The sequence below is a fragment of the Leuresthes tenuis genome, unplaced genomic scaffold (genome assembly GCF_036924035.1).
Source record: "Leuresthes tenuis unplaced genomic scaffold, fLeuTen1.0.hap1 SCAF_10, whole genome shotgun sequence".
Taxonomy (NCBI): domain Eukaryota; kingdom Metazoa; phylum Chordata; class Actinopteri; order Atheriniformes; family Atherinopsidae; genus Leuresthes; species Leuresthes tenuis.
This window is the reverse complement of record NW_027325364.1, coordinates 14,251,631-14,278,064: the sequence shown is the minus strand read 5'-3', so window position 1 is coordinate 14,278,064 and position 26,434 is coordinate 14,251,631. Positions and strand designations below refer to the sequence as shown.

At 41.0% G+C, this 26,434-nt stretch overlaps 3 protein-coding genes across 4 annotated transcripts in view; 2 read left to right on the top strand and 1 right to left on the bottom strand.

Annotated features, from left to right (window-relative positions):
- Positions 1–47: 47 nt before the first annotated feature.
- slc25a40 (solute carrier family 25 member 40) lies at positions 48–4,812 on the bottom strand. The gene is made up of 10 exons (XM_072394285.1): positions 4,643–4,812; positions 4,339–4,439; positions 3,836–3,895; positions 3,642–3,748; positions 3,435–3,502; positions 3,025–3,149; positions 2,153–2,436; positions 1,979–2,060; positions 942–1,022; positions 48–850 (listed from the first exon to the last, which is right to left on the bottom strand). The coding sequence occupies exons 2-10, from the start codon at positions 4,436–4,438 to the stop codon at positions 717–719; spliced, it is 1,041 nt and encodes a 346-aa protein (XP_072250386.1). The 5' UTR covers position 4,439; positions 4,643–4,812; the 3' UTR covers positions 48–716.
- Positions 4,813–5,221: 409 nt separating this feature from the next.
- Positions 5,222–12,455, top strand: dbf4 (DBF4-CDC7 kinase regulatory subunit). Its single transcript, XM_072394283.1, has 13 exons — positions 5,222–5,376; positions 5,632–5,748; positions 7,120–7,289; positions 8,045–8,248; positions 8,375–8,425; positions 8,513–8,582; positions 8,705–8,781; positions 8,907–8,952; positions 9,042–9,087; positions 9,170–9,295; positions 9,528–9,642; positions 11,182–11,297; positions 11,442–12,455. Exons 2-13 carry the CDS (start codon positions 5,703–5,705, stop codon positions 12,211–12,213), a joined length of 1,839 nt encoding a protein of 612 aa, XP_072250384.1. The 5' UTR covers positions 5,222–5,376; positions 5,632–5,702; the 3' UTR covers positions 12,214–12,455.
- A 3,141-nt stretch (positions 12,456–15,596) lies between these two features.
- adam22 (ADAM metallopeptidase domain 22) overlaps positions 15,597–26,434 on the top strand; it is a 63,385-nt gene continuing 52,547 nt past the window's right edge. Inside the window, exons 1-3 of one of the 2 annotated variants that reach the window (XM_072394290.1) lie at positions 15,597–16,323; positions 16,607–16,767; positions 20,322–20,398. In XM_072394290.1, the coding sequence (XP_072250391.1) occupies positions 16,227–16,323; positions 16,607–16,767; positions 20,322–20,398 (335 nt within the window). In that variant the 5' untranslated portion in view covers positions 15,597–16,226. The remainder of the gene's footprint in view (positions 16,324–16,606; positions 16,768–20,321; positions 20,399–26,434) is intronic. The other variant, XM_072394291.1, reaches the window with a different exon arrangement.

Genomic DNA, 26,434 nt, shown 5'->3' with positions numbered 1-26,434 from the left:
ATTTGCCTTCAGTTTGCTCCAGCAGTCATTTGCACAGACAAACAGCAGATGTTTTATTGGATTTATTTGCCTTTTTATCCTTTATTTTAAATAAACTCCGCTTGGTTTAACACTGAGAATTTCAGACATTTCTTTAGTCAACAGGAACAGGTCTGAGGGGAAAGCTTACAATATACTCAGAGAACATATGAGAGCCTCATTTTCATAAAGTCCCTTCTGTGAAACTGAACCAAGCCACCGATTTATACTTCCGCTGTACTGGAACTATGCACACTAAGCTTTTCTGAGATCCTGTGCGTGCTCGGGGGGTAGAAATACACCGACTCTTGAGACACAAAGACATAAAATAATCTCATCTCTAATGTAAGGACTTCAGGCATATTGCAAATGATCCCAGATCGACAGCCGCAAGCCAGAGGTTAATAAAAGTGTGGCTGCCACCTGCTGGTTGTTAGGAAGGTGAGCTGTAATCTGAATAGAAAAACATTTATCAGTTGTGTGTACAGAAGCCATACCAGTGACCATACAGCAATTTGAAATTAAATTATAAATATTATCATAAAAACTATTTAAAATAAACTCTGATGATCTTGATTTTCTATGATTTGTCACTACTATTTCTGCTGCCGTTTTCAGATTTGGCAACATTCATTTTTTCCTGTCCAGGTGTGATCTGTCAGTAGCTTTGGTGGTTTTGGATTTTGGGGAAAGACCCATTATGTGTTGTTGGTGCGCAGCAGCATGGGTGTTCTCTCCTGGTTGTGTTTGCGGAAAAATGCCTTTCCGAACTCATACGTGCTGATCATGATGGCACAGGCAGGAGCCACTTTGATCAGCCTGGGAATGAAACCTGGCGGGCAGATAACAAGGAGAGGTTGTACGGATTATATAATTCACGTAGAAATAACCATAATCTATGAAATGTCAGATAAATACCTCACCTGCAAACAGTCCACGGAAGCCATCCTCTGCCATAATTCTGCTCATCATACAGAAGGTGGAGGAGGACATCTGAGATGACACTGACAAGACAAAGACACCGTTAAGCTTCAAATCAGCCTCCAGCGGTTTCAGCAATGTAAACAGTCGGCCCTAACCTTTATGGTCTTAAAGTGTGTTAAACGTGAACTCTGAAGCTGGAATTTCCAAGTTCCCAGTTAGAAAACCCAACTGGCACACACCCCAAAGTTCTGACTTAAGAGGAAAACTGGAGGAATTTCACCAGCCCTGGTCTCGAAATCCAACATGGCTGTCCTGCTCATGAAAAGCGGTGGTAGTTGCAGTCATTTTTCACCCTTCTGTCAGTCTGCGTTTCATTAAATCAGATTTCAGTTGGTTTCAACTTGTGACCTTTCATCCTTAAGTGCTTCGATCTTTATATCAGAAGGGGGTAAAAAAAGTACATCACAGGAGGAACGGTTCAGTTGTCTGCATTCAAATGACAAAGAGCACATCATTGAAGAGAGTCGTCGGGGTGAAGAAGACCATCTTTGGCCAAATGGGGCGACCATTACTCAACAGAAGATGAAGCCTACGACACCACTTATCAGCAACACAATACTACAGATAAATCCCATCTTATTCAGGCCTTGACTTGTGACCCTGATGACCATCACATGACAGTCGTGTGGCCTCTAACTGTGTGAAAAACCTTCTAAGAGTACCTGGAATGCCCTACAAATTAATCTGAGCTGAAGACCCACTCTGATAAGAAGAAAAAGGGTCTAGGGTGGAGGTAATTTAGCTTTGCTCGGTTATACAATAACTCCTTATCAGAGGGCAAACCTTTGTTTTCTTATTGGTTCTTCTTTTCTTCAAAAATCCCCACTTTTCCAGTTAATTTAGATTTAATTTTCTGATTACCTGTGCTACTCTACGGCCTTCCCAACTACTGCCTTGCAAATGCAGAAAGGTTTCTGGTTGAAAATCCCAAACGTTCACTCATTTACATCATAAATAATAAGAATGCCATAATTACTGTTCTTTGCTTGTAGTTCTCCGAGCTCCACCTGCCTTCTTGTTTTGACGACATCAAAGGGTAAAGTAACAATGGACGCAATCTGAAAAAAACAAAACCAACAAAATACGAATGAAGAAATACCGTCTATCAGTGAATTGTTTACAGGTTGGAAGCAGCGACAGAGACACTTACAGATCCTGACAGCGCTCCAGATATGAAGGTGATGCTAAGCGTGGGCTCACTGGTGTTGTACCATTCACACAGCCAGCTCTTCCCCCTCTCATAGTTGTACCAGTACATGGCTGAGAAGGGCACGTCTCGGAGCAGCGTGGGCCCCAAACCCCGCCACAGAGACAACCAGCCCTCCGTCTCCACTGCTGAACGGATGCAGTCACTCAGCTCTCTGTACGACTGCTTCTGAGACTGCATCTTAGTGCGGATCAGCTCCAGAGGGCTGATCACCGTCGCTGAACCCACTGAAACGCAGACGAGGCGATACAGAGACGGAAGATTAAATCGTATACACCCTAACCTCTGTGCTGGACTGACAGTGCGCTGTAAAACAATGGCATTAGAAGAGAAAAAACTCACTGAAAGCATTCTTTGTTTCATGGTCCAGTTTAATTCAAAATCACAGCGAACATCTTAATTGAATTATAATCACCGTGCTTTCTTACTCTGTTTTTAATAATTGCTCACAGGCAGTTATTAAGGGAATAATTGGAGATAATGATTCAGGGCAACAATGTCTCAAATTGACATTATGAAATCTGATGTAGGATAGAATTTCATGAAGCCAAACCCACAGGGCAAAAAGTATGGGAGCTTGCCCTTGGAAATTAATCAGGTAATGAAATCCAGCACTTTAATTAATAAAGAACCACTACACGCTGACTGTGCTAAAATATACTTTCCCTGAGATTAAGACAGATACCTTCTCACTCAGTGCGTTTATATGAGATGGATCCATTTTCATTCTAAAAATAACTGCATGAAAACAACCGATGTTAGAGCTTGTAACAATATCAGTAGCCGAGTGTCTTATTGGGCGGCGGTCAGCTCACCTCTAGCGAGAGCTCCCGCCAGGAGAGGAGCCACATGAGCACTGTTTCCCATCCTCACCCTCAGTGCCTCACACAGCTGGTCGTAACACGTGAAATAAATCACTGTGGCAGGAACCGCCATGACGCTGGAGACGACACATATGGGGGTTAACGGGAATCATCCATTCTTTGCAAGTTACTTCAGGCGGGCAAAAGTCAAGCATAAAAAAAAATTTTGATTATGACCCATCAAGGAGCCCTGAGGTGGTTTGCCACAAATTTGTACCACTTCAAAGGAAAACACCATCGGTAACTGTGTCATGAGGCGACATGGCTGCTGTTCAACAATATTTGCTCAATAACTCGCCTTTAAACAAGCAAAATGTAGCACATTGACAAAAAAATAAAATGAAAACAGGGGGAAGACTCACAGTGTTGGAGGCAAGCCGCTCCATAACGCCTTGACTCCCTCACGGCGCACTATCTTGACTAAGGCGTCCTGCAAAGATGTAGAGGGAGGAGTCAGTGTCGGAGAACTGTAAACTCAAACACGACTGGGAGATTATCTGCTCTAACTATAGAGATGTATAAATGATCACAGTGACCAGTGGATGGTTGATGCACATGAGAAATCTTACCAGAGTGCCACCGAAGTGACCCGGAGCTTTGTACCAGGCCTTAGAGTTGCCGTTGTCACACACACATATGTGGTCCATAAGTCCATTGCAGTAGACAAAACATTTGCCTTAGAAGAATTCAAATCAAAATATATGTGAATGGGTACTATATTAAAGTGTCACGTAATACTTGAATCTGTATAAACAAAATATACCTTTAGGGAAGGGATTCTTCTGTGCTTGCAGTCTGATCTTCACAACATCTAAAGGTGTGACTAGAAAAACACAACAGCACAACATGAGCTTCTGTGTGCACTAATGTGTTACAACAGTAATTTCCAGTCTGTTTGCCTAAATGCGATGTCTTTCTCTACAAAATGTTCAACTCACATAGCCCACTGTGCTTTTACATGTATTTGGACAAGAGTGCTACAAAGATTATAACAAATGTTTAAACCTACCAAACATACTAGGAAACATACTTTCTGGACATTTTAGGGGAATTATTTTAAGTAGACTTTGCTTTCTAATACACCATACAAGTAACTGTTTGATTATAGATACAGCATCATCTCCCAAAATGACATTAAACTTGAATCAAACGTAAAACTGTAGCGCTTATATTAAACTACTTTAGATAGGTGCAACTAATAAGCAGTCAACTGGACGTTAATTACAGGCATCGGTCATAGCAGATGTTTGATTCTGGGTGTCTCACCGAACAGCGACGTGAGAAGGGCTCCTGAGCAGGACGCCACCATCTGCTGGAGTGGAGTAATGGCATCACTGACAGGAGGAGCAGGGCTTTGACCACTCATACTGTGTTATACAAAACATTATACACCACATGACATCTTACATACTTTAATCGAGTAGTCAGATAACATGTAAGCATAAACTTGCTTTGAGGTATTTGAGAATTCCCGGCTTGGTAACATGTTGTCAGTCTAACACCCTGACTGTCATTAACATGATGCGGAGAGCCCTCTAGCTAACCTGGGTTAGCTTAGCTAACTCCCTACCTGCTAAAAATACCCCAGCATCAACGACGTCCATCAACACAACCATTCCCCTTTGGGTTTTTAGTTTCCTTACGGACTGGCAGTGTCTGCTATCATAAAGGCTCTCATAGGAAAGCGCTGATCAAACACGTGTGTATGCTCAAGGGGTCGTAACCCACTAGTTTACATCGCAAACGTTACATGATGACATAATAATGTAATTTCAGCAAAGCACATTCTTGACGTTTCAGAAAAAAATATTCTGGGTAAGATCAAAATAAGATACCACACAGCTCGTTACAGAAGAAACAATTATTCGATTGAATATTTATAAATATAAAAAAACGTTTTTACACGCTTTATTTTTTTTTACAGCAAAGGGGAAAGAAACATCACACACAAACATCAAGGTTGCATTTACTTATTTGCGTGTTGCCAGGTTTGAATGGTTTACGTAAGACCGCAACACTTCAAAGTTCTTGGATAGGACAACAAAATTAAATATTTTTCAAAAAGGCAAACGTCTGATATTTGTGCTACGCTGAAAATGTAAAGTTTGTGAACTTTCTGAATTTTGGCGCTTCTGGGGGGCGAAGTCGAACATTTATTTACGCAACCGGAAAGTGTCAAACATGGCCCCCTGGACTTTGTCCGTCACCGGATTTAAAGCGGGAACGGAACGTTGAAAAACGACAAAAAAGTTTACAACGGCAGCTTGAGAGGTGAACAAACGACCCATTCGAGGAAACTGTGAGGTAAGAAGCTACTTCTTTTTTTTTTAGGGTATTTAGGTTAGTTTCAGATACACTGTAAACACAGGGGCAAACAAACAGGGCTGTTGTTTATCTTTTAGACAAAAGAGACTAAACATAAGTTCGCGTAAAGACAGTTAAACGTTATTAAAGCAGCAAGCAAATCGTCCGTTACATTTTCGCTTACTACCCATAAGTTTGTTATTTGTTGCATTTTTGGTCTTGTTTGTATATAACTCTTTCTATGTTTATACTCAGGGGGCTGACGGCGACTATATGGGGCAGATGAGAAGATAGAGAAACGCTTTCAATCGATTAAAGAGAATAAAATGAAACCGAGACACACTCAGAAGCGTTCAAGACCCAGCTGGCAAGGTACCGACGTTATTTCTTTGTTTTTCATAACATGACCATTTGCACGCCAGGCGTTTAAAAACAGCTTCCGCAATGAGTTTGGGAATTTTCATGTTGATGCATGTAAAACATTCAGACTCTCCCCTTCAGTAACAATCATTTTCATCCCTTTTATTGAAGGATTACGTTTGTTCTGAGCCATACTATGATGTATATGGAGTTTTTATTCTTAAAGGGGTGTGATTTATGTGTTTTTGTTTTTTGTCTTTGCATAATATTTGCGAAGTTCCAGTTGTAAAAGATCAAGCGATGTCACTGTGAAATCTTTAACTCTAGCATTTGTATGTCAAAACCATGTGGAAGGGGATATTTTATACCTAACTTTGTCCGTGCCTTTGCTTTGTAGACATTAGTAATAGAAATGTGATGATGCTGGGCAGGTTATGATGCGTAAACACCAAAATAAATATATTTTATATGTACTAATATACTAACTGCGACCCTTCCACAAAAGAGCAAGAACAAATTGAACAGAGTCACAGATTTTTGGCACGGAAAATGTATTTCTTGTTTGTAAAGCAACCCAATGCCCTTTTAGTGCCTGTTTTATTTGCTCAGGGGGGTCATGTTACAGGATGTTTTACAGTAAGAAAAGTCACACTGATTCTAACTCCACTCTGACCATTCATCATCAGTCGTAAAGGAACTGCCAGTGTTCACTTATTTACAAATGTTGGGGTTTGTGTTTGGCTGATCGATGGCCATATCTATTTATACGAGCTGAAATAAAGAAAAATAATAGCTAACATTTTCCAACAAATTGGTTTTCTACTCTCTGCAAGAGTTTCTCTACCACTTTAAAGTTGTCACCCAACTGATGTGTTTACTATTGCCAGGATGGTCTGTACAGGGGTATTTATATCAATTTGTTGTTATTATTATTATTTTAATTAGAAAACTACCCTGAGCTTTTTAGTCTTTCAGTGTGGCGTGACGTTTTGTTGCCATAACTTAGAGATGAGTCTATATTCAAGCCATCTTTTGTATCTTCTTTCTCATGGCCTGGCAGCTGCCTCTACTCTCACTTGTGTGTGTGCTGGTGCTCCTCTGCATTGCATTTCGGTGCAAGTCGCTTCCTTTTCACGTGACTGGAGTAGAGATCCTATATAACGACAGTCTGAGCTTGTCAGTTGTATATAAAAGCCCTTATCCCAAATGTTTGTCCCCTTACACCACATTGTAGCTGTTTAGTGGTCAGTGAACTTGTTTTACTGACTAATTTGTGGTGAGTTAGTTAGTTGACAATATTATTGAAACAATTGAGCACAGGATAGCTTGTCTGTCACCCCTTTTTTTTTTTACGTACCATAACTACAACGCTTCTCTTTTCAGGAAAAAGTGTAAATACGGGTGAAAAGACAAACGTGAGCCAGGCTAAGCAAACATCACTTGTGTCCTCCTCTGCACAAGTCAGACCTTTTGCAGGGAAAGTGTTTTACCTCGACCTGCCATCGAACAGAGCAGCCGGGACATTGGAGAGTGACATCAAAGAACTGGGAGGGGTAAGGCAAAACACGCTGGCTAGCTCCACTGTTTTTAATTTATAGAAAATGTTTTAAACTCTGTTTTCTTTTGTACCAGATTTAGATATTGAACAAGAGAAAAAGTCTTGTTGTAGAGTTGCAAAAGTATCACAGAATATATCGCTTTCTGTCCACAATGATCTTAGTTTGACCTAATTCAACCCGGGGGTGTGAAGATTCAGTATGTTGCTGGGTATTAACATTTTGAATTGATCTTTTGAAAAGCTGCAAAAAGAAATGTGACTCGGACACATTTCCCTTAGATGATTTTAAAAAATAAAGTAGGCTGCGAGTGTTGCCAAAGGGTGGCGGTAGAGGCTATATTCCCAGTGGCTTATTCAGCAGAGGAAGGAATTGTCTTAAACAAATGACAACTACTGTGGACATCAACACTGTGAGCTACTTTCATCTTTGGGAATATCTTGGATATTTTATCACATCATTGAAGATGCCAGTCGGTCACAAAACAACCGATGAGAGGCATCATTTTAATCTTTTACTTGGTCCAGATAAGCGATGGCTGTCCGGTTGCTGTTATGAAAGAAACCGTGAACGAGATTACGAATCTGATCACACATGAAAAACTTTCATGGGTTTTGGAACTTGATAGATTTCACCGCCCTGAACTCCACGTGAACACACCTTAGTGAGTTTAAAGATGATCGGATAGCCATTCACATTTCTAGCCGTTTCTATAAATAAGTTCCCCTGTCTTTCTCTGTTCTGCCATTTAGACTGTGGAGAAGTTCTTCAGTAAGGAAATTAGGTATCTGGTGTCTAACAAGCGGGAGGCGAGGTACGTGCATCGCCTCAGACAGGACTCCCCTGTTCCCAGCCCAGAGTCCGGACTTAGTTCACCGCGGCCGCGATCAAACCCACACTGTCCTGGCAACCATGGGGACAACATTAAGAGCAAATCTCAGGGCCAACTTGACACGGCAAGTTCAACTTTCACATTTCTTTTAACCATAATGCATCTTTTTTTTTTTTTTCTTTTAAATGTTTCTCACATATTTTGTTTTGTTGTTTTTCTAGTTAATAATGTTTGTTTTGCTGGTTTGCAGTTTGTCTCGAGCCGAGGGAAGTTGTTGGTGGAAAGAGTAGTTAAAGAGCAGGTTTGTGAGAGCTATACTAATGATATTTGCTTTGGAGATTTAATGACCTCTTGTTTTCCGAGCTAATACCAAGTTGTGTGTTTTTAGGGGAGGATACAAATGGACAGGATCCTGTCAAACGCTGTGGAGTGGGGTGTTAAAATCCTCTACATAGATGGTAGGTTGCACACTGTAGCTCATTTACTTGACCAAACTTTTTATTGTTCAGGGTTGTGCTGTGTACGAAGCTGTAATTTAATTTAATCTTCAGTGTCAGCATGTTTGTTATTGCATTTGCAGATGTTGTAGAATACGTTCAGAGGAAAAAAAAGATTTTCAGCGGCCGGGTTTCGGCGACTGCAGCTGCCGCAACACGTGTGAGTTTAATGCTCCAAAACTTTCAACGTGTTGCATGCAAAAATTTAGCCACGTATGTGGAACTGTTATCTTGAAATGATGCATATGTTAATGTTAAACTTTGCTTTTAATTTTTTTTCAATAGGTTAAAGCTGAGTCGGTGGCAAAAAAGAGCTTTCAGAAGTGTAAAGGTGAAAATCTTAACTCGCGCTTTTATTTCACGTTCTAAATGTTCAAACCCCATTATTCTTGTTGTTGAGACACGTGATATTTGTTGCAGGAGGGCGAATCAGTAAACCATTCGTCAAGGTTGAAGATTCAAGCAGGTAAGAAACGGCTAAAAGAACCTGACATCCATGTACTGTCCTGAGAGTGTTTACATATAAACTGTTCCTATTCCCTCACCAGGCATTATCGTCCAATCTACCTCACGATGCCAAACATGCCCGAGTTCAACCTGAAGTCTGTTGCACCTTGCAGCCCCTTCTGTGTTGAGGACAAAGATCCTCCTGACACCAAACAGCAGCGACACAGGTATTGTGCTTTTAGCATCTGAACTGTAATATTTGCCTTGCTGTTACTGTAGCCTCTTTCACAGATCAGTTGCGCAGACGTCCCATAAGCCAGAAGTATTCAGTACAATTAAAGCCTTATGTGTAACTGCACAATTGGAGACAGTAATCAAAGTCCAGACTGAATGAGAAGTTATCAAAACAAATTGAGGCTTGTTTTCATGTCGTTTTATTTCATGATGCTCTCGGAACAGAGGCGCGAAGGCTTCAGCCTTCGAGGAGAAAGCTCAAGGTCGAAAGAAGAACAGAGACAAGAAACGAGGCGGTTACTGCGAGTGCTGCATGATCAAATACGACAAGCTCACAATGGTAAGTGCTCACGCTTGTAAAAGTTTAATGGGTTAGCATAAATGGGTACAAAGATGGATTGACAATCATTTTCTAATCGTTTTACAATCAAATCTTGAGGTGCAGAGAGTCCCACACCGAACTGCTATTCAATGCAATTATCATTCACGTCTTAACGGTTTCAGGGCACAAAGATGAACAAATACATCCAGATGCATGTCAGCATCATGTCTACTCGGCCAGCTTTACTTAACGAGTCCTCGTCTAGTTTGTTATCGTGATGTTACACTGTATCTGCGGGCTGTTCTGAATCAGTTTCTGATCAATGCAAGTTTTACAAATAATCATCTAAATTTGTTATTTTTAACGGGGCAGCAGACTTTAAGCCCACACAGCAGGTCAGAGAGTGATCTGCCCGCTGCCTAACACATGGTCAAGTTGATCAGTCTCATCTCTTTTTGTCCAAGAGTTGTAGGTTTCAGATTCTCCATGTGGGCTTTACAGTTGGCAAACATGCGTTTCTCTTAAGAAAAAGTAAACTGAGCCCATTCCTGTTGTCCTGAGTGACCCGTCTGTACCGAGGGGTTGTGTTCCCATCAGTTCCATGCCGAGCCACAAAACGGCTCCTTTTCAAACATTTTCACATTCCACTCAAAAGTCGAGCCTTTGTGGGGTTTTTGAACAGTGGAAAATTATCTTAACTTGATTGTTTTACCAAAGTATTTAATTTTGCATGGCAGGTCTTCCACATGCTGTTTTCATTTTCCACTTTTGGCATTTTGGTAGGTTGATAAAGTTTTAATGCGCCCAGATGTTCCCTTTTTTTTTAGCTCAACATGTCACAGTTGCATGAGAACAACCGTCCGCCCACAATTCAGTGCAAGATGGGTGTGAACATAACTTCTTCTTTGGATGGACATTCCATTAACAATAACAGGCTATAATTTTGTACTGTTTCTTATTTTCTGTCACTGCATCTTCCTGCAACTCAAAATTCAGGTTGTGCTTTAGGGTCGGCTCAGTTTTTGATTGGCGAGCTGTTGTGCTGTCGGCCTGAATAGTGTCTGAGGTTCTGATTCAGGTTCTCGTCACTCTTGTTCTGTCTCCTTTACTTTTAGCCCTTTTGACAGTAAGATGTCTTGTACATGCGTCTCTGTGGCTATATCCATGTTTATAAGTAATTTATTTGTTTTATTCCCTGTCCTTGGTAAATGTGTGTGAATTAGCCGCTTCTTTTGAACTTCAGCTGTCTCATCTTTATGATATACATGTTGTAATTTCACTTTCATTTAACTCTGTGCTGCTCGTACTTTCTGGTTTCCAACAAACCGATAAAATATAAACAATTTAAGGAAAACTAATAAAGCTCATTTAATTCAAATCTTTTCTGAGTCCCACACAATTGGACTGGGTGTGTGTGTTGTGGTTACTCTAATGACGGGAACAGTGCCTGTTGTTGATGCCTGTTAGATCGTTCAGTAAATTATTAGCAAACACTTAATGTGACAGGAGCTTCACATCCGTAATAATCAATAATTTAACTGAGTAAGTTTCGTTCAGCATTTACAGAGTGACCGTCACAAGGCTTTCGCCAAAACTGATGAGTATGCTGTGGTGGACCGGCTGGTTTCAACCCTGCGCTGCGATTTCTTCAACATCAAAACTAAAGTCCACAGGTAATCTTTTTCCTTTCTTAGAGACGACCACAAACATTAGCAGCAAGAGAAAATGAGCATAAACCTCGCTGTCATGACCAACTTTCACTATAAATCGTTTCACAACCGTTGGTGCAACTCACTTAAAATGTTCTTTATTTTTAGACCAAAGTGCAGCGTTTCCTCTGTTCTCGTTGCTCCTGGACCATGTGGGAAAATTGACTTGAAGGACAAAGGAGATCTCGATCACTCAGAGACGGTTAAAGTAGAGGAAGAACATACTGAGACTGGGTCTGATGGATTGTATCCAGAACAGAATATAAAAACGGGATCCGCTTCAGGCTCTTATCCACCAATTTCAACAAAAACAGATCAGAGGACCTTCTATACTTACTCACACAGATCCAAGCACAAGCCCCCGGTGCGGAAACGGACGTGTGGACAGAGTTTGACTGCTTGTACACACACAGCCGAGCACGCTCAGATTCCTCAGTTGAGGTCAGAAACGGCTCCCTCTGGAGGCGAATTTCTGCCCGCGTTTCCCTCAAAAATGAAACTGGTGGACCAGATCCCTCAAAAAGACTCAAACAGCTCATCCTTTTACTTCCACAGTGTTATGAAAGAGGAACATGTGGATGTTAACAAGAATACATCAGTGTTTGCAGCTGTCCAGGAGAGAAGCGCATTCTCAGAGAAAGTAGCTGGAAATGGTTTCTCTGAAAAAGAAGAAACGAGCCTCCCTGTGCAAAGCTTCTCTCCGGTCAGGAAGATTCAGAGGAGGATAAGGGTTTATAAGCGCAAAAGACGGAAAGTGGACACAAACGAGGAGCAAGTGAAACCAAGAGCCGTTCCTGACAACGCAAAACTGAACCTTTGGGAGCTTTTCCAGTCCAGTGACGACACGGATGTTGAGTTTCATGGATTTGCAGACCAGTAAGGAACATTGAGATAAACTGGACTTTCCGAGCCATGAACTATGATAATAATTTCTTTGTCCGTAATAATAGTGTCTTTTAACATGTTTAACCCATTCAGACCACAGGCAGACATTTCTAAAATCTAAGCAGTGTCTGAAAACGGCCTCCTAAAAGCAAAGTTTTCTTAAAAAAAAAAATAAGACTGAATTTTCACTGGTGTCTAAAATCTTTGTTTCTAAGCTCATATTAAAAAAAAAAGAAAACTGAAAGTGTGAAATATTAAAACCTTAAGGAGGTTAAACCTTCAGCGTTTGTTTTAAATTGACTTTATGTTTCGCAGTGTTGAATGATGAAACGCACGCATGCAGCTTTAGGTCTGAATGGGTTAAAGGAGGTGAAACGGCAGCTGCTGGCGTGCTTTAAGATTTTGTTTACGGCGAAATCTAAGTTATAAAACTTAAAAGATAAATATTAAATGTCAACATTTGTCTCACAGGGGCCATAAAATGTGTGTTATTCCACATTTGTGATTGTTTTCTTTGCAGATTTTTTTCGTATTTATTTGTTATTTTGATGATAAACTTGGAACAAAACTATGAATTGAAGTGGACTGGAAATGGAAATCACTTTTGTCAAAATCATAATACTTTTTTAACAATGAAATTTGCAGAGTCTTTAAAGTTTCATGTTGATGTCAACTTGAAATATTTGTTTCAGGCCTAAAGGTCTATCTGCAGCTCATCTGGTTGCTTTTATCATCATCATCATCTCTTGAAACTGGCAAGACTGATGGGCTGACATCTTACTCAGGAGACATGAATGCATCGGTATTTCAAAAACCGGTCACTTCACAGAGCAGCCACATCTTACCGCAATAGAAAATCTATGAAGCACTGAGTAGGAAATTGACCTGGAGGTCGAATCTGTGGTATTTAACCTTAAATGTGGCATTTTATGAATCCTCCTAAGTGCACTTTTTTATGACCTGCACTTGAGTTTGTTTTCTGATGCATTAGCTCAGCCTTTTCCTTCATTTAGTGCATGAGAACATTACCCTTTTTCTCCCTCACTACTCTTAATGGATTTGCAGGGTCACACGGAAAGGAGAAATGAGGAAAAATGAGCATCGGTACGTTCTGAGGTACAATCGCAGCGATACGGCAGCTTAAAGTTTAAAGCGCTGCTGAACGCAGACGTGGTGATCCGTGCTGCTCTGGTTGATAACGTGCAGAATGAGGTACTAACAAGATCTTTTAAGTGACCGAACATTGTCATAATATCTCATGTTCACAAGTGGAAAAGTTTTGTTTATACTCTACCAGTCAGCAGTGTAATCTGTAAAAATTCTTTATAACTAACTTGAGGAATCAAGCTTGAAAGCATCTGTTCCTTCTTAGTGAATTGGTTAAATATCATCATCAGTATTGGATTTTTATATTAAAAATCCACAATTTTCGTCTCCTATTTGCTGAATAAATGAAAATTTCCTGCTTATAACCTGCAGAAATGTCTACTTATCGTAGACGTAGCCCGTAAATTGGATGTAAAAGTGTACGTGCATTAGTTATTTAATGTGCTTTAATTCAGTGAACAAATGTTTTGATTCCATCTTCTTCAACTGAAGCCCTGCAGAGAAGGCACAGACACTTTTACTTTTCGCTGTGTCCTTGTAGCCCTCAAAAGGATGCTCTGAGTCAAATGAGACCTCTGCGCCACTGGCATTAGGAGAAATAACTGCCCAATGCTAACATTATACACTGATTGGACATGATATTAAAACCACCTGAATTACAGCATCTTTGTCCTCCTCGTTGCTGGGTGGGGTGTTCTGTTTTTATCTTGCATCAACAGGTCCATTGCAGCTCTTTCAAATCCTGTAGGTTGCAGGGATCAGGCTTGTTCCAACGCATACCACGATGGTGTGATTGGTTTGGGATCTGGGGAGTTGGGAAGCAGGGTTAACGCCTCGAGCTGTCTTTGCAGAACACTATTAGCAGTCTAGCAGGATGCTTGGAAACACCTGCTCGGAGAGGGTGCTGTCATCGGGGAGTGCTGTTGCCATGAGAGGGTCTACAGCTCAGCAGGGTTTAGGTGGATGGTATGTGTCAGAGTAAAATCCAAATAATTATCAAAAAGTGGTACAGAATTTCTACCGATGGCCTTTTAAAAAAATTATTTAAAAAAAAAATTTTTTTTATTTATTTTTGGACCAAAGCAAACACAAAATATACAAAAATGGTATTCTACAGCCACATAAGATGTGTATCATAATCACTCCATGGTGACTGAGTTTGTCACTGTGGGCAATGTTGTGTCCCTGGTTCAATATGTAAATGTTCTCAACTCATCACATGTCCTATATTAAGTTAAATTAAATTATTCAATAAAGAGATAAAAGGGGGATTTAGCTGCCTCTCTGGACAGAGGATGGCTGTGAAACGACCAGGTCAAGACATCTTTATGTCTACAACACATGAAAACAGCCAAGGATGACTGAAGTGCTTCATAGAAGAAAGATGCAACAGTAAATGCAATACATGGTAGAATCTATTGGAAGGAAAGACCTGACAACCGAGGAAATCTGCTTGTCAAATTTGAAAACACTGTCAAAATGTACATCAAGATTCTTCAATTAAATGTAAATATTACTCGCAAATGGACCAATTGCGCCCAAGCAGATAGGAATTTCCAAAGACTATAACCTCTGTCTTATTTTCATTTAATTGTAGGACGTTTATACTCATCCATGACATGGTTGCTGTCTTATGTGTCTTGGAAACTGATGTGAGGGGCAGCAGATAAAAAGAGAAAAGCATGGGGCCCAACACAGAACCTTGTGGGACATCTGAGATGAGTTAGGCCATTTGAGAGGAATGGCCATCCTGGTAGCCTGAGAAATTCTAGGATGAACTGTCTCAAGAATCTAAAGTTAAAATAAAATAATTAAAAACCCTTAAAAGAGCAGATTCAGTGCTGTGATGATGCTTTAAACGAGATTGGAAATGTTTTTTTTTTTTTTTTATACACATCAACTACAAATGCATGTAGCCAAGTAAGAACTTATAGCTGGGAGCCACCCAGAGACAAGCCTGGTGTTTATTAATGACAGAACATATCTTCCAACAGTATCAAAGACTTAAGAAGTCGAGGTAGATGCAGACAGAGGGGCAGTTTGTGGGCCATGAACATATTAGTGTCCCGGGAACTGTAAACAGTCATGCCTGGAATATAATTTGTATATAATCTCTTCCGCTCATTAACTGGAAGATTGGATGGGAGACTCTTGGACAGTCCTCTTTGGTTTAATGTCAAAATAACAGTAACGATAACATTAGTGAAGTAACTGTTTGAAGTGGACAAAAGGGAATAGCAACGTTCAAGATGTTAACATGAAAATCTCCCTGAGAGAGGTGATGTTGTCTTTACCCTGCAGCTTTACAGGCGTGAAAACAATTATTCTGTGGAAGAAGCCAAACTGTTCGTCACGTTGTTCGTCTCATGTTATTGTCTTATTTTGCATCTGGTGGGGGTGGGGACTTGGCTTTTCAGAGCCCCGGCCGATGATGGAGTGAGTCATAATGATAATGGGAAGAACTGTGCAGGAATGGCGCTCCTGCAGTAATTTAAATGTCGGTGAGCTTTTTTGTCGGTCCGGTCGGCGCAAGGCCGGGCCCGGTGTTTTTCTCCATCCTGCCTCCGCTCATTTTTATGCGTTAGGCGTTCTGCAGTGAGCCGCTGGACATTGATGTGTTTTAAGGAGGTGTCCCCACTCCTTCCTCCCTCCCACCCTCCCTGTCTCTCTTCCTCTCTCTCATCCGCGCCTCCTCCGTGCCGCTGATCCGAGGGGTCTCGGTGCGCTCAGACGCGCTCGGCGTTCAGACTCGTAAGCAACCCCATGGCCCCCAGTCGGCGGAACTGCGTTAACCAGACGACCAGCCTCGGCTTTAGGCTGCCCTAGCGAAGGCAGGACCACCACAGCCTCCTCTTGGAATACCGCATTGTTTCTTAATTTCCAACCAGAAAGAGAAAGGTGATGACGCTGACGATGCGTCCGCGATGGTGGATTTCCCTTTTGTGCGTCTATGCATTGATGCACGTCGGTCACCAGAGCAGTCCTGATGCCCAGAATGGTAACTGATGCTGTTTTGAATTTAATATGCATCATTGTTGCTCAGATATAGCATTAAATCTTGATCAAACGCCAGTGTTTATGTATTTTTCATCAGCCTGGGTTGCTTTATGAGCTATGTCTCTAATATGCACGCAGCCTAAAGGTGTTTCATGTGATCAAAGGAAATTGAACCGATAGAAATTTCAGATAGCAATGTTTGCAATGCGTATATTCCTTTCACTGCTGGTTTCCTCACGTAGGAACAGGCGGGTAATGAAATCGGTGTTTTTCTCTGTGTGCAGGAGACGCCTTGTCGAGCTTGAAGGCTCTCCGAGATGCAGGCGGGTTTCTCGGGAAGGAGGACACGGTGCCTCTCCGCCTGCTCTACAGCAGACACAATCACAGCCAGATCACACATGATGAGCTCAGCACCAGAGTTAAGGCCAGCCCCGGCTCCCCGCAGGTACACGGTGTTTTCATGTTGTCAGGATGGAAAGAGGAGTGTTCGTATGGAGGATGTGCGCGGTGGAAAGATGCATCTCATTGTTTACAGCTTCTTTATCTTTCATCTGCTCATCTGCCCGGTGCTTATCTTCAGGGAGAGGGATTGAAATGACAAATAGCAAAATGGAACACTAAAACATTTAGACTGAAGCAGGCCACACACATCACACTGTGTGCAGGTACTGTATGGATCAATTTACCAAACAAGAAAAACAGATCATCCAATGAATAAATTAATAGCAAGGATGCACAATGTTGTATTTTTGTAGATTTTGTGGATTTCCAGACAATTCTGACGGATTACTGATGCTAAAACAGATGCACTTAAAGTCTCTTCTGTGGTGGCATTGATCCACTCTTGTGAAAATCCTAAAATTAGTCCCAAGCAGGCCAAATCTGACTTTATCTGCATTCAATGCCGATTTCTCATTTTAAAGCATTTATCGGCCGATTCTGTGGACTTACCAATAATATCGTGCATCTCCACTAAGTTGCTTTAAAAATTTCTGCTTACTGCAGGACTTCAGTGGTTACAGTTTTCGTTGAGGGCGATTAGTAAAGCATCGACAATGGTTATGAGATCATTTGGGATAATTGATCATTTAGTGCTAACTTGAACATCTCTGTCCTGCTGTCTGACGTCTCATACAACAGCATTTTGAAAAAAAACCTTGTAGCCTGATTGATTTGCAAATTGAATCTACTCACATGCTTACCAGCAGTGCTTGTATGGATATAAAAATCCAAGGCACGCTTGTTTTTAAGCTACTTGAGAAACACTATTAGCATTAGTTTCTCCACCAGAGGGCACTGAAAACTATTTCTTACACAATAAAAGGTCCCATTGAGCACTTAAAAAAAAACAAAAAACAAAACAACAACATTTTTAATAACCAATTCAATGTCTCCTTGTTATAAAACACGCAATTTTAACATTAGGAAAGTAGTCTGTTATTACAGGCATGCTCTTTAAACTCTCAAATAAGTATTTTTTTATCAGTATTGGTCTCAGACATCCAGTAAAACATAACCTTTCATGCTCCGCTAGCTCAGTATAGCTTTACATAAATGATCTCCAGGATATGTGTTCTGAAGAGGGTCAGATGACCCCAAATAATCCATAAATTTGTGTTGCGATGAAAAATAGAGACAAACATAGCTAGTTTTTTGTGCTGTGGGCTGGTGTTTGGATGGCAGAGCCTTTATACAAAGATATGGTGAAGTTGACTCCGGTTGCATTAAACTTAAATCAGTAATGTAGCAAATCGACGCAGAAAGCTCTTGTTAGAAAACCTTGTAGTCATTTCTTTGATAACCGATACCCTGCAATAACTGTTGTGATCATGTTCACTGAGTCAGTTCGGTGAAGCAGCATGTCTGCTGGGTTCATTTCAAGTGATGAGTCAATTAGCATGGTGCAAACTGGTCATGCGTCTTTAATTCGTGTGTCTTTGGGTTGTGTAGGTTAGCTTACTCAGGGCTCAGAATGGAGAGGGCTACAGATGGTAGTAGGCAGGGAGGTGTTAACCCTTTGTGTCTCCCACACCTCAGACACAGATGCAGCCCTGGGTAAACAAGCTAACAGGAACCATCTGCCATCAGAGAGGATTTTAATATTCTTGTTTTGAAACCGATACTAATCTCACGACAGGTTTGTTACACAGGCTTCTTTGAACTCTGTTTTAAAAGCACGAGATTGATTTCTGCAAAGCAGTGGAACAGTTTCTTGCTCAGATTGGTGATCAAATGATGCCATAAATTCCCTAAGAACCTCATTTTTTCTTGTCATTATGGATTGTTAAGATCAGTATATTATTCCAGAGTTTATAGCCAAAGTTAAGTGTTCGTATTATACTTCTCTTCATCTGTACTTTCTCCCAAAATTTGTTAACTGTTAATAAAAAGGTCATGACTTTTTGCTAAGTTTTCAGTCATATTACAGCTGTAGTCTATTTAACTCTTTGTCAAAATGGATTGGGCCAGCTCACAGCTTTGGAAGAGCTTGCATGGAGCCAGTTAATACAGCCTCAGAGTTCAAACGGAGCTATAAAATGTACATTACAAGTGAGGTAGCAGTCAGGAGGGATAGGAGAGCTTTTTTTGATTTGATATGGGTTTTGAGTCGCCTGTTCTCTGGAGAGTTGAAATCTGTGAAGTCACTTGTACAAAGTTTGATCAATTATTGCCTGTTTTTAGATTAATGGCCTAAAAACAAATCTGTCAAATAGTTCTTAAAATGTGTGACTCTCAGGAAGTTATTTATAGGCCTGAGTTGCATCGCCTATTTTCAGTCTCAGACTCCAACACGACTGAATGAGCAGCGGGCAGTTTAGCAAAGTGCTCATGTTATGGTGGAAAAGCAAGCATTTCATGTGAAAGAATTCTCAGTGTGTGTGTGTGTGTGTGTGTGTGTGTGTTTTTTCTCTGCACAGAGAACTGACAGCACTTACAGTCATTCTCAGACAATCATGAGTGGAAAGTCAGGTCTGCTAAAGTCAGAAATCAATGAAGAAGAGTCAGTGGTGGTTTCTTAATATTGGCCCGGCTCTGTCAAGATGGGATGTGCCTTTATTATGAACAATTACTGGTATGTGCCAGATTAGATTTCATCACAAGTGTGGGATTGCTATTTGTACATGCTCACACAGACACCCACACATCCTCTTAACTGCTCATATATGCATTGAGCCCGCACAGGCACACTCCAGCAAACAATAGAGGCTGTGGCCACTGGGGACATCATGGGTCATCCCAGGGTGAGCAGAGGGGCTTCCTAAAATGGAAACAAAAAAAAAACCCAAAATACACCCTTCCTCCCCTTGTTGTCATTCAGACTCCGATCTATAATAAAGATGGCCTGTGGGCAAAACCAGAGGAGGAGGGGTGCGTTGTGTGTAAGGTCAGCGCTGGTTGGTCTTCTGAACCTGCAGGAATTATAGTTGGGAGTTCTCATTGACCCCAGGGGGTGTGTTATGAAGGCCGTACCATATGTGCCCAACACTTGGAATAAATCAGACCCTCCTCCATCCAAATCAGTCACTCCCAAGGAGTCAGAAAAACAGAGAATTGATTATTTCTGTATTTTGGTGCATACATACTGGTTGCCAGAGAAAAACACTGTAACTCAAAAATTAAGTGGTGCAGCATGGGTTCGAAATTTCTAAGAGTTAACGATCTAAACTACCTTGAACTACAGATAACTACCTGTGCTTAGAAATGATTTATTGTTTTCACTGTTACGGAGTGAGTGCATTAAAGAAAGCTGAATTTATGACTTAATAGCGTAAGTATCACAGTCACATCCTTTGTAGAAATTTAGATGAAAAAAAACCTAATCTTGATGACTTAATGAAAACGGTCTTAATCTCACTGCTGATTTATGCTGTAAAGAACATGCAGTCATCCATCAGTGTAGATGAGAACTGACCTAAGGGAATGCTAATGAGCTGAACCATGAATGTGATTATAGCTGCCTTTAGCTGCAGAAGATAACTTGTCCTCTGTATTTTTTAGGTGGACCACGTGGCCCAAGCAAGTTTTCAAGTTGACGCTTTTGGAAGAGACTTCATTTTGGATGTGGAACTGAATCAGTGAGTATTACATTCTTAAATCTGCTTGTTTAGCTGTGTCACAAGCTGCCTTCTTGAGTGAATATAGTCTCTGTATTTCTACGTGTCTCTTTGTTTGGAGGTTGATCTCTTAATCGCTGTTATACCTCCTCTAGCTTATTTCTGTGACTAGCTGATAACCGCAGTGCTGTGTGTGAGTGAAAGTGACCACATTTTCCCTGAAAAAAATCACGACACGACTTTAATATCAACTTGCTTCTTGAAATAATCACAGCAGGAGTTGTGCGTTTTTTTTTTTTTTCAAATGGCACAAACAACACTTTTGAGTAGAAATTCACTTTATGTTCTCGTTCAGTGTGAATCGCTACAGTTTATTCTGCACATTAAATTCATGCTTAGCTCGGCCTTTAACTAAAGTTAGTCGCTGTTGTGCAACTGGACTGAAGTCATACTTTCCTGCTCCCTGTCGTGGTGTTAGCGCCTGTTTTTGGGAACACTTTGTGCACATGAATAACTACTGTTGGTGTGTGCCAAAGCAGGCTGTTCTATGGTGAATGACTGCACTGTATATGTGTCTCTGCATGAGTGCGTTTGTATGTCTGCAGCAGGTCAGTTATTGTGTGTTTGTGTGTGCGCGTGTGATTTAGTGGTTCATCATAATAGGAAGTGATTTACGGTAAAGGTTGAAATGCTGCCCTGTCAGACACAGATATTGATCACAGCTGTGCTGATGGAAAGTGAGCTCCTCTCGCTCCTTATATCCTCTGTCCCTCTCCTCCACCCCCTTACTCTCGCTGCCTCCACCTTTTCCTTCACCTTTATGGCACAGTCTCCTCTTAAACCGTTTCTGCGTCTATCTTTAACTCTTTCCTGTCTGACCCCCCCCCCATTCCCAGAAAAAAAAAGCAGTAAGAGTGAACTTGATGCTCCCTGCATGCTTATCACAGCAGAAATCACTCTCCTGCTGAGTAAAATGGTACATCATAGGAATTCCAGGTTTAGAGGATATGTTTCTGTAAAGCCTGCAGCTCGCTGCGATGTGTCACACACGCACAGACGTGCGTCAACACTTGGTTTGGACGTTTAATGCGGAGTGATTATTAATTTGTGACACACCGTGTGATTACAGCTATATCATCTCAAGTGCGTGAGCTGAAAAATATCCATCAGAGAATAAACTGAAAGAAAATACTAGAAAAATGCAAAAAAAAAAAAAAAAGATTTATTTAAAGCAGACCTTCACTTCTAAATAATTGTTTCAAATAACTTAGAAGTGATGTTGACATTTTTGAGTGAAGCCTTGATTGGCTAAAAGTACATTTCCTGCTGGTTCTGTTGTGATGCGGACTTTAGGATGCATCTGCGTCGAGCCTGTGGTGAATTTGCAACCTCATGAGCAATATGGCAGGAATAAGCAATTGAAGCCATGTGCAGTTTTTAAAATATGCAGTGTTTTGAATTAAAAACAGAACGCTGCGTTGTATAAATATCCTGTCAAATCATAAACAAGTAACCATGGCTGTTCCTGAGCAAACTCTGATTTATGCTAGCTAATATTTTAGCGGTATCACGAGGCAGGGGCCATCAATTTAAAAAGGATCTGAGCGTTGTGTATCCCAAGAACTCGAGATAGGAAGCTGTTTTTCTTTTTTCTTTTTTTGAAGCTCAGCATCTTTTTGTCAAACAAACAGAAGGGAAACGCACCGTCAGGAACGATCTTATGTGCATGTTTAAATGAGTCTGGCAGTGAGCTGCAAATACTAAAGGGTGAATTTAGCCTCTAAGCAAACAGCCAGACAACTCTGCGCAACTCTAATTAAGAATAGGAGACAGAGATAAATGCAGTTTAACATTGTGCTGTGTGACGTTTTTCTCTAAAAATCTGGATACTGTGTGCAGAACTGAAGTGATTAGTTGATGTCGGCTGGCAAAAAGAAAACTAATCAGCTGTTTTGTTAATTGGTCACCTCAACGCCCTTTTTTGAGCTGTTTAGCTTCTCAGTTGCAGGATAATCTGATGTATGTTAGTGAACTGTTCATGTTTTTATTCGGCTGGTTCGGTAATGTAGGTGATTAGATTTTTTAAAGACTTGTAATGTATTATCTCTTTTTCTTTTACATTAAAATACATAGAAAATGAGTCACGACTGCAGTTGTTTTGATCATTAAGTAATCTGTTGAACCAAAATAAGAAAATTTCAGCATCATTGGTGGATGTGAGGGCCTTCTATCTGTGTCCTAGTCCTAATTATCCGTCCCTCGTAAAGGGAGATTTTCAGATTCTTTCTGCATCTCGGTGTCTGCACCTGAGATTTGTCCTCCTGCTGCTCTCAACCCTCCTGTCCTCTGTCTGTCCTCCTCTTCCTCACTCCACTGTGAAGTCATCCCCGCTTTCACAGCCACACTGATTTTGTTTACAGATGGCTTTCTTTCCAGACAGAGTGAACCTAGATGATGGGGTTGTGTGGGCGCAGAAGTGGGAGTTGTTTTAGCTGAATGGGCCATCACTGCTTTCTGGCTCCCAGTAACAAAACCGGGTTCTTTCTGTTTGATCAATGAGTGCTGCTGTGTGTTTTTGTTTGTTTGATTGCTGCCATGAGCACACAACAGAGATATCTGTTTTTACAGTTTGCAGTGCTGCATTCCATAGTATTATTATCATTTCTCTTTCTTTGCCTGGAGTTGGTGTGAATAATGCGAGTGTAGGCGTTTTGTTACGAAGGTACATGCCTGTGCCTCTTGGACACATGTTAGTTGTTAAATATAGTTTTCTTCCTTTCAGGTGAGAACATTTGTCAGTGGATCACTCTGGTTCAGACTTAGATAATATTGGATGGTTACCATTAAATCTTGTACAGACATTCAGGGTTCCTAAAGGATGATTCCTTTTACTGGTGATCCCCCTGACTTTTTGCTTGTTTACTTGCTTCTGATTATCACCAAAAACCTGACGAGATAATTATGTTCCCACCTTTCACAGCTGTGTTTCGTGTTAATTATTATGTTGTTATGTTTGTCCACATGTCCAAAACGCTGTAGTGGGACCCTCCATAGTTAGACACTGTGAGATGATTTTTATCTGTTTTCCATTGGGCAGAATTTACATGACATGATGATGTGACATTTTTTTAAGCAAACCATATATTTTGTAACATTAAGACCAAAAATAATAATGTACATTAATTTAAGCCCTGCCTTTGTACGTTTTAACACCAAAAAGAAAAGAAAGAAATCACAACTGAGTGAGAAGTTTAAAAAGTGCAATGATAGTGAAAGAGTGGAGTCTAAAATCAGCAATCCTTTGCATAATGGCCTATGGATTGGTACCTACCAGCCGTCCTTCCTTCCCCCTTATTAGCATTTGTGGCCAAAAAATTCTAGCGGGACGCTGATAATGTCATGAATAAGAACATGAATGGATGTTGCCTTGCTGAAGATCAAAATTTAAGCTGCATCTGTGTAGGGCACAGAGTGAGGTGAATGTAGTTATCATACAATTTTTGAGGCTTTATTGTGAAACAATAAAGCACTTTGCTAAGTGGTCCATCCCAGTTATATCACCTTCTGCCATGAGAGCAGGTTGTGAGTGCTGACTCCGGCCTCACATATCCACTCACATGGCCAGAGAGTCTAGTACTGAAACTTTGATTGATCATTTCTAACTATTTTATTCCCATATACATGCTCACATTTTCTGTCTTCAAAGGAAATTGGTTTAGATAATCCTTTTCACTCGATCATCCTTTTCGGGGTCTTTTCATCCCACATATCGCATTGTGCACTGTGCAGGGAGGTTGAGAGGTTACTTCTCTGTCATGATTCCAACATATTTTGTTTACACAAGAAATGCTCATGTCTTATATAATGAAATTAATTAAGTATGTAAACGTGTGCTGTAGTTGTTGGCTCTTTCATTGCTAACAAGATGTATTGACACGGACCACCCATCTGAAGTGCGAGCGTCTGCACAGAGAAAGTGAAGAGGGGGTCGGACAGCCCTGGGGTCTTTGTTTCCCTCAACTCCTCCATCTCAGCCTCTCCCTTCAATTTGCCATTCATGGAACGAGAGTGAGCCGGAATGGTGCTCAGGGTTGGGGGGTGGGGTCACCGCTTTTTCTTTTTTAAAATCATCCACATTTCAAACACACACACAAACACAGACACACTCACACACACACACCCGTGCAAAGACACACATCACCACCCTAGATTACCCCACACCCCTTTTCCATTCAACTATGCTTGCACTAGGCCTTTACCCCGCCCCTCCCACCTGCTCTAGCTGAATAATAGATGGTGCTGTAACATTAAAGAGGAGTGTGCTCACGTGTGTGCATCATAGCTTTGTTGCCTTGTCCATCGTGTGTCATGAGAATGGAAAAATGTTTGGCTGGTGTACAATGTTCTAGTTTAAACAGCAGAATTTTCACTACAGTTATAGGACTTGATTGCGGTCCCTCAGCATTTTTTTCTTTTTCCTTTGAAAAACACTTTACTCGAATAAACGGTAAATAAGCTGCTCTCATTCTGCCTGTCACAATTGTTACGTAACCATATGATCCAGATCATTTCAGATAAATGATGAATGATGTCAGGTTACTTTCCTTGATAAAGAAAACCTTTGTCATCCTACCAAGTGAGGAGCTCTCCCCAGGAAGGAGATATCTCATTATCCAAATCTACTACAAAGAAAAGATTTTACAAGAACAAACATAAATAAACAAACAAGCCAACAAAAATGATCATTAAATGAAGCATATTACACAATCTGAGAAACACTTGACTGTGTAATGGCATGGAAGTGCATGGTTTTGATGGCACTGCTGCATGAGTTTTTTTTTAATGATGATTTTTTACAGGATGGAAACAGCACAATGAATCCAGTGTACAGGGACCTACTCTCTGTTCAGATTCAGTCAAATGCACTAAAGCTGAATAGACATTGTTTCACAGTACGGATGAACGATGACCCAAAACATACTGAAAAAGCAATCCTGGCCCTGTAGTGGGGCAAAGAGGTGAAGTGTTCTGCAACGGCTGAGTCAGTCTCTGCTTCCCGAGCAGTTTGCGCTGCATTTTTCTGGCTGATGACAAAACTCAAAGTAGATGCAGAAGTTGAAGACTGCTTCAGTAATTTCCCCGCAGTGCATCACAAAGGACACGCAGTCATCGATAACGGCCATGGGAGTTTCAACAAAAAACTGTAACTTGAATATAGTTTTGGAACTACGTAAAATAACAAGAACTTATTGTTCGTTGTTAATATTTATGAATCTTACAGAGAGTGTTTAACTGCACGAGGAAAACTAGACCAAGAGTGTAAGATGGTGGTCATGTCTGCATGAGTTCTAATTCTCATGCTGGTAATTTGTATGACAATTTATGAGTGCAGACAAAGAGAAGAACAGGTGGGCAGATCCAACTGGGACTGGAGAGTTTCATAACCTCTCTGGTGTTATGAAACAGCTGCAGAATAAACATCCAGGAAGCTTCTCCCTCTCCTCATGCGCGATGTTGACCCCGTCAGACACTCAGAGCATTGATATTTCTACAACTGTGTTGTGTCATCTTTCCCTGAATGCAGACAAATTCTTTATGCTAATGTGGAGAGTCAATTACTGGCAATGCTAAATGCATTATTCATCTTTGTGAAGGCTGTGTGTGTGTGTGTGTGTGCGGACAGTGTTGGTTGGAAGGAGCCTGAATGGGATGGCGCTCTGATATAATCACAGGGTCTTTCTCGATGCCTGTGTGAAGCGACACGCTAACCAAACATCCCATGGTTCAGTGGTTTGATGAATGTGTAAATACATGTTGGTGCATCTGGGCTTTCCTAGTAATGTGTGTGTGTGTGTGTGAGCCCTGAAAAGCTGCTGCTGTCGAGTCATTGCGTGTGCCGTCTCGTTGGGTCTCAGGTGCAGCGGAGGCACCTAAGTGTTGTCTTAATTAGAGATAACAAGAATGGATCGGAAGACATGAGGCTCAGTTGGAGAGAGGAAGGATCAATACTTGAGAGAGAGGAGGAAAATTAATAGAACACGACAAACAAACAAAGGC

What these genes read in the sequence shown, in the direction of transcription:
- slc25a40 (XM_072394285.1), bottom strand. Translation starts at nt 4,438, where the DNA reads ATGAGTGGTCAAAGCCCTGCTCCTCCTGTCAGTGATGCCATTACTCCA. An exon ending in AGCGGCTTGCCTCCAACACT is followed by an intron (nt 3,150 to 3,434) that starts GTGAGTCTTCCC and finishes TGTCGTCTCCAG; the next exon opens with CGTCATGGCGGTTCCTGCCA. An exon ending in GGCGGGAGCTCTCGCTAGAG is followed by an intron (nt 2,437 to 3,024) that starts GTGAGCTGACCG and finishes TCTGCGTTTCAG; the next exon opens with TGGGTTCAGCGACGGTGATC.
- dbf4 (XM_072394283.1), top strand. Translation starts at nt 5,703, where the DNA reads ATGAAACCGAGACACACTCAGAAGCGTTCAAGACCCAGCTGGCAAG. An exon ending in AAAGAGTAGTTAAAGAGCAG is followed by an intron (nt 8,426 to 8,512) that starts GTTTGTGAGAGC and finishes GTGTGTTTTTAG; the next exon opens with GGGAGGATACAAATGGACAG. An exon ending in ATCAAAACTAAAGTCCACAG is followed by an intron (nt 11,298 to 11,441) that starts GTAATCTTTTTC and finishes CTTTATTTTTAG; the next exon opens with ACCAAAGTGCAGCGTTTCCT.